The 13,550-nt window shown below is 45.0% G+C and overlaps 1 protein-coding gene across 1 annotated transcript; it reads right to left on the bottom strand.

The window, feature by feature from the left end:
- Positions 1–571: 571 nt before the first annotated feature.
- Positions 572–13,050, bottom strand: TIMM17A (translocase of inner mitochondrial membrane 17A). The gene is made up of 6 exons (XM_075335843.1): positions 12,964–13,050; positions 12,359–12,458; positions 9,127–9,190; positions 5,921–6,049; positions 2,179–2,289; positions 572–1,792 (listed from the first exon to the last, which is right to left on the bottom strand). The coding sequence occupies exons 1-6, from the start codon at positions 12,987–12,989 to the stop codon at positions 1,719–1,721; spliced, it is 504 nt and encodes a 167-aa protein (XP_075191958.1). The 5' UTR covers positions 12,990–13,050; the 3' UTR covers positions 572–1,718.
- Between the last annotated feature and the right edge of the window lie 500 nt (positions 13,051–13,550).

Consider the following 13,550-nt stretch of genomic DNA (forward strand, 5'->3'; position numbering starts at 1 on the left):
CTGAGCTCATTTATTGGCTCCAGCGCTGTGGACATGATGTCTCTGCTGAAGACAATAACAGAGACTGGGATCAGCGGCAAAGACTCAGGGCCGTTTCACATTTGCGCTATTTTGACGGTATCGGGTTCCGTCACTAATGTAGTACAGTTCATTTATTTACAGTGGAAGTGCGACATCATGTGGACACAAGTAGGTACTGCATGACACACACACGCGCCATAGTAACGCGCTTCCAATGTAAATAAATGAACTGTACTACATTAGTGACGGATTCCGTTTGCATCAAAACAACGCAAGTGTGAAACTAGCCTCAGACACAATTAGCACTGAAGCATTTTCGTTGTAATTGGGGGTTGTCTTACCATGTAGTCTCCTGCCACAATGTAAATCATGAAAAAAAAACCCTAAGCTTTATAGTTGGCTCTGCAATAGTACATATTTTTAGTCACAATTGACAATAAGATCCATCAGGATTTGTCAGTAACCATCAGCAAATGTCCAGATACTCTAGCTGTTGTGGCTCTATAATAAATAAGATCTATGATGTTAATGTGAACTGAATATTAACCTGTAACGTTGATGGGAATTTTTATTCACAAAACAAAAGAAAAATGCTGCAAATTTAGATCCATTGGCGTTTTGCTTTTCTGTATAAGAACTGTGTCTAAGAATGCTTAGCTATAAAGTAGCAATTACAGTTGCACATAAATAATAAGGGCTAAAACTTGTATTTTACACTATTTTAAGAAAAGTAAAATATAGAGTTTGGACTTGTAATAAATGCTTGAATATTAAACCGCCGCCATAGTCTCCAATTTCTATATTGTGCGATATTTCAATACTTTTTCTTTTTAGTTAAAAGTAAAAGGAAGATTATAACAATGTAACTTTTGAGAAGGCCATTTATCAAAGTGTAAGAAAATGTGCAATGAAAGTAGTAATAAATATACATACTGTAATTTAGATTCTCCTGTTTGGTCTAGAGTGGATGTAATTAGTCAATTGTTGTTACCTTTATAGAAAAGTATTCCTTGATTGAGATCATTCCAATACTCAGAAACTTTGGAACACCAACATGGTACTTTAGTATGAGGACATAGCCATGTAAAGCTGAAAACATGCGGCAAACTGTGTACAGCACAATATCCATTGGATACAAAATATAATCGATACAGACCTATAGTGTACAGATATGACAAATTCTTGCAACTATAGTTGAAAATTGCCAGGGTTTTTTTTTTTCTTCTTCAATCCACTGAAGCCGTTTTTGCTCCAGTAACATTCTGTGGCAGCATTAATTTCACATACAAATAAATGCTGAATATTCTTACGCTTTAAAATGCTTTTCATTGTATGTTTGTGAGGGTCAACATAAAATCAAATGGTTCTTTAACACTAGAAGTCCCAGAAATTTCGAGCTCCATAGGGTTCCAATGGTAGAAATGTTAAATGACCCCTCTCTGGGACTTCTAGTGTTAAGTATTCAAGGTCAGAATCTGTGAATTTTTAACTAGGGAATTCATAGCTCTTATTGAATCATTCTAACCACGTAACTTATATAGAACTTATTCAATAGGTGCTATTCGCATTCAAAGAGCCTTAGAAGTCCATGCATTCACAGCCACAACCATAATTCAGACGCTAAAGGATCCAAATGTGCACATGGTATGGCGGTAATTGTTCCAGAGGATCCATTTCAAGTCCTTCATAGCATTGTTTCACTGGTACTGCTGGTAACCACCAAAAGGGGATGCTGGGCTCAGCTGGGACGAGTCTTCTGGTATTGGTGGACCTGAAAATAGAGACATGGGAAAGAAATATTAATTTCCAGATCAATGACTCAACCTCAGGTTATTAAAGTCCACAAATTGGTGACATTGCTGGCTCTGTATGCTAGTACAGACGGGAACAGTAATTGCCTTCTATTGCATGCATTAGTCTCATCTGAATTTCGAGATTTTTTTTCCACAGCGCCTATGATCCATGTGGAAAATGTCCTTATGCATAATATTGGCTAAAATTTCTCTGCCTATAGTCGGACAGCCATGGAATGAAAACACGCATGTCTGAATAAGGCCAAAGACAACCTGCTGTAGAGAAACCAAACTGACCACAAACTATTCATGCACTTACCCCCGGACCCAAAGCTGCCTTCAAAATATGTCTGCAGCCACTTACCATTTACAAACTGTGAAGAGGCAAATCGTGTCAATAAGATTCCTGCACCTTCTATCAACGCCAAAAGAATTCCACCCATTGCAGCAGAGCCCACCATGGCAACAGCTCCATCTGACAAAAGAAGAAAAATGGGTAAACTAAGTACTAAGATACCGCATACAGTATGGCCGGGTCCAGGTTTTTGTGGGCCTAAAGTGAAAGTCTCAATAGGCCCCATGCACATGCAAACACACACAAACAGATACGTACACATACAGGCATACGTATAAATCTGAAGACAAATTCACAAAAATATATACAAACTGACAAATATACACACATCATGCATACAGACACATTACGGTATTTTTAATATGAGGAATGCGGCAGAAGGCTCACGCTCATCCCCCACTCGTCAAGCTCCTACTGGGCATGTGGCTGTGCAGGCCGCGTTACGTGATGGCAGTCACTAACAGACAAGGCCGCGCACAGTGCACTGTAATGTGTCTGCTACTAGTGAGTGATACTGCCGGGCTGGCACTGCACTTTTCATTCCGTTTGTGTGCCGGAGCAGCAGCATCACTTCTAGTAGACAAGGCTGCAAAGTGAACACGGAGACTGCTGTTCATACATCACAGGAGGGGCTGGGGGCAAATACATCACAGTGAAGGCTGGGGACATAGACATCACATCAGCATAGACAGCACAGGGGGGCATACACATTACTGTGGCCAGTGAGAGGCATACACATCTTGGGAGACGCTGGGGGCACCTACAGGCAGTACTGGAGGACGCTAGGGGGCCAGCAGCTGCTCCTCTTCATCTGTGGGACAGGAATGCACTGCTAGCTCCGCCCACATATTAACCCTGGCCTGCAATGCATGTAAATGCAGTGTGCCCGTGTTTGGTGGGTTTAAAGGGCCAACAGCCAACAAAGTGTAGCTCCCTGCCGTAGCACTGTCTGGGGTCCCCAGAAATCTGCCTGGGAGCCGCAGGAAAAATGGTGACCTGCTCCTGCCGACTGTGTGGGGGCACCTCCGGCTGTCCAGGGCCCCGGCACTTGCCCAGGTGCACTGGGTGCTGACGCCGGCCCTGGCACAAAGTCACAAAATCCAAAATGCTGAAAAAGTGAGCCCATAAAATCTAATTGTATAGTGTACAGTCATGGCCAAAAGTTTTGAGAATGCTACAAATATTAATTTTTACAAAGTCTACTGCTTAAGTTTTTCTAATGGCAATTTGCATATACTCCAGAATGTCAAAGAGTGATCAGCTTAACAGCAATTACTTGCAAAGTCAATATTGGCTAAGAAAATGAACTTTAACCCCCAAAACACATTTCAACATCATTGCATTCCTGCCTTAAAAGGAGCAGCTAACATTGTTTTAGCGATTGTTCCATTAACACAGGTGTGGGTGTTGATGAGGACAGGGCTGGCAATCAGTTATGATTAAGTAAGAATGACACCACTGGACACTTTAAAAGGAGTCTGGTGCTTGGTATCATTGTTTCTCTTCAGTTAACCATGGTTATCTCTAAAGAAACACGTGCAGCCATCATTGCTCTGCACAAAAATGGCCTAACAGGGAAGAGTATCGCAGCTACAAAGATTGCACCTCAGTCAACAATCTATCGCATCATCAAGAACTTCAAATAGCTTCCATTGTTGCCAAAAAGGCTCCAGGGCGCCCAAGAAGGACCAGCAAACGCCAGGACCGTATCTTAAAACTGTTTCAGCTGCGCGATCGGACTACCAGCAGTGCCTAGCTAGCTCAGCAATGGCAGCAGGCTGGTGTGACTGCTTCTGCACGCACTGTGAGGCGGAGACTGCTTGAGCAAGGCCTGGTTTCAAGGAGGGCAGCAAAGAAGCCACTTCTCTCCAGAAAAAACATCAAGGACCGACTGATATTCTGCAAAAGGTACAGGGAGTGGACTGCTGAGGACTGGGGTAAAGTCATTTTCTCAGATGAATCCCCTTTTCGATTGTTTGGGACATCTGGAAAACAGCTTATTAGGAGAAGAAGTGGTGAGCGCTACCACCAGTCTTGTCTCATGCCAAGTGTTAAGCATCCTGAAACGATTCATGTGTGGGGTTGCTTCTCAGCCAAGGGAATCGGCTCACTCACAGTCTTGCCTAAAAACACAGCCATGAATAAAGAATGGTACCAGAATGTCCTCCAAGAGCAACTTCTCCCAACTGTCCAAGAGCAGTTTGGCGCCCAACAATGCCTTTTCCAGCATGATGGAGCACCTTGCCATAAAGCAAAGGTGATCACTAAATGGCTCATGGAACAAAACATATAGATTTTGGGTCCATGGCCTGGAAACTCCCCAGATCTTAATCCCATTGAGAACTTGTGGGCAATCATCAAGAGACGGGTGGACAAACAAAAACCAACAAATTCTGGCAAAATGCAAGAATTGCTTATGCAAGAATGGACAGCTATCAGTCAGGATTTGGTCCAGAAGTTGATTGAGAGCATGCCAGGGAGAATTGCAGAGGTCCTGAAGAAGAAGGGTCAACACTGCAAATATTGACTTGCTGCATTAACTCATTCTAAAGGTACCGTCACACTAAACAACTTACCAGCGATCCCAACAACGATACAACCTGATAGGGATTGCTGGTAAGTTGCTAGGAGGTTGCTGGTGAGAGGTCACACAGTCAGACGCTCCAGCGATCCCACCAGCAACCTGACCTGGCAGGGATCGCTGGAGCATCGCTACACGGGTTGCTGGTGAGCTGTCACCAGCAACCAGTGACCAGCCCCCAGCGACGCACTGAAGCGATGCTGCGCTTGGTAACTAAGGTAAATATCGGGTAACCAACCCGATATTTACCTTGGTTACCAGCGCACGCAGCTACACGTGCAGAGAGCAGGGAGCAGCGCACACTGCTTAGCGCTGGCTCCCTGCTCTCCTAGCTACAGTACACATCGGGTTAATTACCCGATGTGTGCTGCAGCTACACGTGCAGAGAGCAGGGAGCAGCGCACACTGCTTAGCGCTGGCTCCCTGCTCTCCTAGTTACAGCACACATCGGGTTAATTACCCGATGTGTGCTGTAGCTACACGTGCAGAGAGCAGGGAGCAGCGCACACTGCTTAGCGCTGGCTCCCTGCTCTCCTAGTTACAGCACACATGGGGTTAATTACCCGATGTGTGCTGTAGCTACACGTGCAAGGAGCAGGAGCAGGAGCCGGCACTGACAGTGAGAGCGGCGGAGGCTGGTAACGAAGGTAAATATCGAGTAACCAAGGACAGGGCTGCTTGGTTACCCGATGTTTACCGTGGTTACCAGTGTCCGCAGAAGCCGGCTCCTGCTGCCTGCACATTTAAGTCCCCTTTACACACAGACTTTCTAGCGATCATGCTGCACAGCGGGAAACAAAGGACCAAAGAATGGTCCTGAACAATTTGTAGCGATCAGCAACTTCACAGCAGGGGCCAGGTCGCTGATGTGTTTCACACACTGCAATGTCGCTGGGGAGGTCGCTATTACGTCACAAAACCGGTGACGTTACAGCGATGTCGTTTGCAATGTTGCAGTGTGTAAAGCCACCTTAACTGTCAATATAACCTTTTGGTACTCATAATATGATTGCAATTATATTTCTGTATGTGATGTAAACATCAGACAAAATTAAAAACCAGAGGGCAACAGATCATGTGAAAATATAATTTTTGTGTCATTCTCAAAACTTTTGGCCATGACTGTACATGTAAAAAGTCACATTATTCTATGTGAATCCAGATACTTACTTCTGGCAGCCAAGATTGCCCCAGTCATAGCTCCACTAGTGATTGAATTCCAGGGATCTTCCTTCCCCCGGATTTTAACCATACTGCAGTCTATCATTGAGAATAGACCACCCCATACTGCGAAGCTACCTTTAAAAAAAAAAAAAATGTAGTGTTTAAAACAATTTCATTGTCCTAAAAGTTACAGCACCCATTTATTTCCTAAATCAACAGTACACAAGAAAATACATTGTAATATGCATGATCAGAGAAATCGGCTTCTTTTTCCGACAGGACTAATCAACTATTCTCCAAATTCTCAATTCATGGGTAAAATCAGTTTGCAGTGAAGATTTTCCCATTACCGAGAGAAGAGCTGGTGCTCATTCTGTGGAGAAATGAAAGTCTTGAGGCAGAATGTGTGTTTCTGCCTCTTGCGCCTCCCCCCCTTCCATAGAATTTTACAAGTACCAACTGGCTTCTCTCTCATTAAAGGGAAAATCTGTCATAATTGCCGACAAATTTTACCCATGAATAGACCGATCAGTGCAGGCGAAAAAAAAGCAAATTTCTTTAATATATTACAAAGTTGCGTATTTTAATGTATACCATTGATTCATGACATCATTAAAGCAATGGCTATTCTGTAAATTAAGAAATATAATCATAGATAAAAGGGTCAGGGTGCTCTGTAATATAACAGTCAAATAGCACAGTGTTATCAGATTTACATGTTCAGATATGGAGCCAGCTGTCTACTTGTGTGGTGGTTATGTAGGCAATTAGAGACTTGAGGTTTCCTACATTTTAATTGGAGCCCTGAAGGAAATCACAGTATCTTAATTTATATAACAAGGTTTTAAATACAAGTTGTTACAAGGAGACACCAAATATCACCTAGGCCCTAAATATATTTGGTGCCAGGCATAGTGTCCCTTCTCGCAAAGGTTCTGCACATCCTACTAGCTCAGCATCAGGCATAGTTGCTCAATACCTTGGCTTTCTACCAGTGGGTATAAATAATATCAGGCTGGAAAATAAAATTTATCATATTTAGTACAGTATGGTTTTTGTTGCAGTCAAAATCCTGCTTATTTGCAAACGGTTTCCTGACTAGTCGGCCCTCTTTCCATGTTATTACAACCCTGTGGGCGTGATAACATGATTTCCACAAGCCAGCGTCACCGCCAGCTAATGGAAATCTTGCTCATGATCATGGCTCATTTTGGCCATGTCAGTGCACCTCAGAAGCAGGGTACCCGCTCGCCGGCTTCATTAGGCACACTGCACATAACCAGAAGTTCAGTAGATGGCTCAAGTACACGTCTTCTGAACTTCTGTCATGCACAGTGCGCCTAATGTAGTCGTTAAGTGTCCACCCTGCTTCTGAAGCGCACTGACGTGGACAAAATGAGCCACGTGCATGCGTGAGATTTTCGTTAGCTAGCAGTGAGAACAGCTTGTGGAAATCATGATATTATGCCCACAGGTGCGTGATAACATGGAAAAATGGCCGACTAGTCTTTGGGACCAACACCCCTGCGACTAGTCAAGACGCTAATTAGTATAGGGAAAGCAAGGTTAATAAGTATTTTTTTAAACATTCATATTAGTGACTAGCGTTATACAGGGTGGGTTAGGGAGGGAATCTGTGCATACAAGTATCAATACTGCTGGGCTGGAGGGCATGGGGACCTGAAAGGTTCCCTGTAAATTACAATTATAAGTCTTGTGTTCATTTAAACAGATTGGGACCCCCGAATAAGAATGGGTCATAAGCCATAAGCCATGGCGTAAATAGAGTTCAATGGGCCTGAGTGCAAAATTTGGGCCTGGGCCCTCCCATCCCCGCATATTGGTCAGATATATGTATACATTTAGGATTCTAAATCCTATAAATACATACAAGGTGCCCTCCCCTCATTGCGTAGTAATGTCCCCCATCCTGGTATATAATGTCCCCTATTTGAGCCCCTCCTGGTATATATGTGCCTCTCCTGGACACCCCTTGGTATATACTGTCCCCCTCCTGGTATAAACTCCCTCCTGGTATATCATGTTCCCTTCCTGGAATATATGCTCCTCTCCTGGGCCGGTATAAACTGTCCCACTCCTCATATATACTGTTCCCCTTCTGGTATATACTGTCCACCTCCTGCTATATATGTTTCTCTCCTGGGCCCCTCATGGTACAAACTGTCCCCTTCCTGGTATATGCTGTCCCCCTCCTGATATATATGTTCCTCTCCTGGCCACCTACCGGTATATACGGTCCCCCTCCTAGTATATATGTTCCTCTCCTGGGCCCCTCATGGTATATATTGTACTCGCCACCTCCCCAGCTCCCACGTTGCACCTCCTCCTCTTCGAGAGCCAGCACACAGTGACCGGCAGTCTTCATCGGCGTCCGTAGTATGGCAACACGTGATGTCAATGTCATGTGTCGCCTCAATAAGGGTGACCCAATGAAAGCTGCCCGCTTCTCTTTGGCCAGCAGCGTGGATCAAAATGGAGGTACCTGATGGGTTTCTGCACCGCGATGCATTTCAGCTGGATGTGCACCCTCAGACGCACATCCAGCTGAAGCATGAAATAGGGCATGCGGGTCCCCTGCACCCCCGGGCTCGATCGCAATCCCTGCGACCGCGATCGTTCCGCCCCTGCAGGTAAGATACAGCAATACAATAAAACTGGTAATTTAAAATACAATGGCTTTCCAATATTGCTTATACTGGCAGACACCTTTCTTAAAACCTTAGGAGGAATAAATATACAAGCAAGGCAACATAAAACTGTGCCTGAGGCTGCAGTGACCCCCTCCCCAGTTTATGGGCTTACAGACAGTTTTCAGGTATACTAGTAGACAGACACTAACTTCACAGCTGGCTCATTCAGAATTACCAGGAACAAGTTTTGTTTTATTTTTTGCTATATTCACTTTTGAAAAATGTGATCTTTCCTTTAGACTGTCACCCACGCAGTTTATTTCACTTGAGAAGAATACTTTGTAGCTCAAGGTCTTTATGCAGAACAGTCAAAGGTTATATTTTCCATAACAGATACCACGCAATGATGTGTAACCTTGAATGGCCGTACATGCACAGCCCAACATCAGGATGAACATTATGTTATGTAGTATATATAGTGCTCACTAAAATGAGGATAATACAGACACTTCTAGAAAACATATGAAAATGAATAAAAAAAGGAATTAAATCTGGTCTTACCTCCGAGTTGTGGGGCACGGGTTCGTATAGCAAAAAAACTGCCCTTCATACGGTGCTGAACACCCTGTAAACAATAAGTCACAATATTACCATCAATTCCTGGACTCATGGGTTGAGCAGCCACTCACCAGGATCTGTGATCACATCCCCCACAGCCACCTGCCTAGGACCCACAGGGGTAATAGCAGGTAAGTACCACTCAATTTGGGATATTATAATGACACCTGTGACTAATATTTTTGTCCAACCCCAATCTAAATTAGTTGTCTATGGTTTCCAGGGACTGTACAAATACAATGTATTGAAGACTATAAATAGAGTATACTCACTCCTTAATGTTGAAATTGTCAACATTAGAGAAGAAAAAGATGTGAAATTATGGAAATCACTGGATCCATAGATACCTAATGATAAGCAAACAATGAAAACACGGAAATAAAATTTTCAGAACATCTTGATTTATTCAGTATCCTGTATGAGCACCACGTGCAGTAATACAAGCACTTACACCACTTCCTATGCCATTAATGATGTTATCAATGGTTGTTTAAAGAATGTTCTGCCTCCGTAAATGCACTTGGGCATGCAAATCCTCAAGATCCGCCGCTGGTAGCTCACTTTGTAATTGCCAAGCAATATCTCAGATGAGTAAAATGGGAGACACGTCCGAAGAAGTCAGGCTAGCCCATATAGATCATGCAGGCTGCTCACAGTAGAACGACCAACATACAGCCTGGAGTTGTGTTGAAAAATGGTTCCTGGGACACTTGAGAAAAGGTCATAACACTGGTGCCATGACCAAATCAATGTAACACAAAGCTGTTAATGTACCTGGAATGAAGTCTGGAGACATCCAGCTTCCATAGATTATGCCACCCCACACCATGTTCCTGGAATGGGACTGATTTGACCTTCTCAAGTGAAAGCTTCTTCATGGCCTTGCCCATATGGTCTTCAAATTGAAACAAGAAGCTGGAATATAGAATTGGAGGCTGAAACAGAAGTCTATGCTGTTCAGCAATGAGTCCCACTTAAGACAAAAATTGCTCTGGAGACCTCATGGGCATGCCATGACTAGGCCTACAAGAAGAAATGTCCCATAGTTCCTACTCCAACGTTTATGGTGGTCAGGCGACAATGTAGGGTCGTTCGCACCCTCTGGTCTAATTCTAGGTAAATTAACAACTCGGCGTTACATTGAATTGATTGTGGAATCAGTGGTACCGTCATTTCTCCGAAGTGTCCCAGGAGCAATTTTTACATATAACAGAACACATTATGCACGTGCTACTCAGAGCATCCTGCGTGCACTCAACATGCTACTATGGCCTGCAGTGTCTCCAGACTTGTCTCCCATGGAGCACATCTGGGATGTCATTGGTCAGCAATTGCAAAGGTAGCTGCCAGCCGTGGATATTGACTACTTCTGTGTCCAAGTGTATTCACTGTGGCAGACCATTCCTTAGACCAGAGGTCTTAAACACTTGGCCCGCGAGGCAGCCAGCCTCTGAGGCTGCTCAGTGTGGCCCGAGGCCCCCTTGATGAGAGCGGCTGGTACAGAGGCCACAACAGTCAGCGCTTTATTTCAGATGGTTGGCTGTCGCTGAACAGAGTCAAGCTCTATGCGCAGCTATTCCAAATGCAGCCGCCTGATTGACAATCAGAGGCCAGTAGCTGAAGCGTATCACATCACTTCCTCGCCTCTGACCAGCCGGCGGCTGCCCATCGTATGGAATAGTTGTTCACAGAGCTTGACTGCACAGCGCATCTGAAGTAAAGTGTGACTGCGGTGCCCCGCTGCACCGTCCGCGATCACGAAGGGGGCCACGCGAAAAGGACACGAGGGAATGGAGGGCAGGTGAGAAGTGTGTGTGCGTGAGTGAGAGAGAAGAATGGCACAATGGGCGAGATTGCTACAAGAAGGGAACCGGAATAGGTCACATTACTACAGAATGGGGACAAGGATGGGGCATTACTAAAAGATGAGGACCAGGATGGAAAAATAACTACAAGACGTTGGCCAAAAAAACTATGGTGCTAATTGTAAGACTATATTACTTACAAGGGGATAAAATGTAAAAAAAAAATAAATTAAAAATAAAGCATGACTTTTTTTCACCTTTAAAAAATGTTTTTTATATATAAACAAAAAAGTGCACGTTTATTATAATAAACAAGTGACATCTGTACAAAAACAGTGATCCAATGTTGTAAAGAGAAATAAATGGTACCACTAAAAACGTTGCTTGGCCCTGCAAAGAATGCAGCCCCCAAATTATTTCTTCCATCTGGGGCCCATCACCCAGCTGAGTTTGATCCCTGCCTTATGCCATTAAAGGGAACCTGTCACCACTTTTTTGGCGTATAACCTGCGGCCACCACCACCGGGCTCTTATATACAGCATTCTAACATGCTGTATATAGGAGCCCAGGCCGCTGTGAGAACATAAAAATCACTTTATAATACTTACCTAATGGTCATGCGGTGGGCCATATGGGTGTTTCCATTCTCCGGTGCCGCCTCTTTCGGCCATCTTCGTCCTTTCTGAAGCCTGTGTGCATGACGCTTCTATGTCATACACACTCGCCGGTTCTGCACAGGCGCACTACAATACTTTGATCTGCCCTGCTCAGGACTTGAATGCCGGGGAGTGTGGATGACGTCGGACACGTCATGCACCGCGGCTAAAGAAGGAGGACAAAGATGGCCGAAAGGGGAGGCGCCAACACGGGAGAATGGAGACCCCCATATGGCCCACCGCACGACCGTTAGGTAAGTATTATAAAGTGTTTTTACGTTCTACACAGCGGTCTGGGCTCCTATATACAGCATGTTAGAATGCTCTATATAAGAGCCCGGTGGCAATGGCCGCAGCTTAGAGGCCAAAACAGTGGTGACAGGTTCCCTTTAATAACCGCATTGACAGCATTGCCTGGTGTCTAAGTGCAGGGATTTCTGTGCTTGGGACTTTATTTGATTCTTAAATCAAGATGGCTTCAGAATGTTTCCATTTTTCACCAGTTGCATATCATTATGTCTATTAACCCCTTGATTTCCATATGGTGGAGTTACGTCAATGCTGAGGAGTGTGATTGCTGTACTCTGAAGGCTTTATCTTCATGGTCAGGCCCTGCAGTCCGCATATCTGTAGTGCATCCACCATTGCAGCGGTGACAACTTGATGCTCTACAGTTTATGGACTGATACAACAGTACAGAACACTGGACTTACCTGAGGAGAGTTCCTGAATCCTTTGATGGCTTGAAAAATGCCCCCTCCGATGATGCCCATGGTGAAGGCCCCGCCACAGTCATCTACAATCCTCCACGGACTAGGGACAGAGACATATACAGCATTAATATACCGGGCAGCACCCCAGGCCTCATTACTGGGAAGTCATGGAAAACATAACCCTAAGAAAACAGGGTCTTCAAGAAGGCAGCGTGCAACTGTGTGCCAACATGGCATATGCCGCCATGACTGCTGCGGCTTACTGCATCCTCAATAAGATATTGGCCGGGAGTAGGCACGGTGTGTGGCCATAAGATGGGCTGACAGTGGCCCAGCCCGCCCGGACAGGTGGCAGGTATGTGTGCAGTCAGCAGTGCAGCACAGGGGACCACAGGGTGCTCGCCCACTACGTGCTCTGTACGGCAAGTATGGCTGTGTCATAGACCTGATGTAATAGCCGGTAAGTGAGCAGCCATGAGTCACCCGGGAGAGTGAGGGCGCCCTGCACTGACCAGTGCCCGGCACACTGCAGCCGCTACGCTGCGGCCACAGACCACCCTCCGCCCTGCGCCCCCCACTGTCAGAGTACACCGGCTCTCACTTACCAGGGCTCCCGAGTGTACTCCTCCATGATGTCTGCGAAGGTCGAAAAGAGGAGACACAGGAAGAGAGCAAAGCACGTGACTGGCCAGGAGCGTCACCCATTGGTTACAACGATGTGACGTCACCCCCTGCTGCCACAGACTCCAGTCTGGTCTGCTGACAGCGTCTCGTTTGTAACTTGTCGCTGTACACGAGCGGCGCCGCCATTGTACTGGTTGGATAACATCCTCTATCCAAACTGTCAAGAGTTGGCTTCATTAATGCTTACAAACACAGCGCCTCTGGATAAGGAGCCTTTAAAGCTGAGTGTGTGTGTGTAGTGTGTGTGTGTGTGTGTGTAGTGTGTGTGTGTAGTGTGTGTGTGTGTGTGTGTGTGTGTGTGTGTCCGCTAAAGGAATCCGCACCGTCGCATACAATCACGAAATTTTGCACAGAAACCTCATGTGACTCAGGGAACGTCATAGACTATGTTTTGAGGGGAAAATTTAACCCTTGCGCTTTACAGTTACTCTCCAAAAAAACTGCTTACATTAAATTCAATGGAGCTGGGAGCTTCAGGTTATTAATAGGAGCTCTGATTGGCTGCTAT

Source organism: Anomaloglossus baeobatrachus, chromosome 2 (genome assembly GCF_048569485.1).
Source record: "Anomaloglossus baeobatrachus isolate aAnoBae1 chromosome 2, aAnoBae1.hap1, whole genome shotgun sequence".
NCBI classification, from domain to species: domain Eukaryota; kingdom Metazoa; phylum Chordata; class Amphibia; order Anura; family Aromobatidae; genus Anomaloglossus; species Anomaloglossus baeobatrachus.

Bases quoted from the DNA above. Each gene is read 5' to 3' on its own strand.
- TIMM17A (XM_075335843.1), bottom strand. From the start codon at position 12,989: ATGGAGGAGTACACTCGGGAGCCCTG. The intron at 9,191-12,358 runs GTAAGTCCAGTG...TATTGTTTACAG, and splicing joins GATTCAGGAACTCTCCTCAG to GGTGTTCAGCACCGTATGAA. The intron at 6,050-9,126 runs GTAAGACCAGAT...TTTTTTTTAAAG, and splicing joins CCGTGCCCCACAACTCGGAG to GTAGCTTCGCAGTATGGGGT.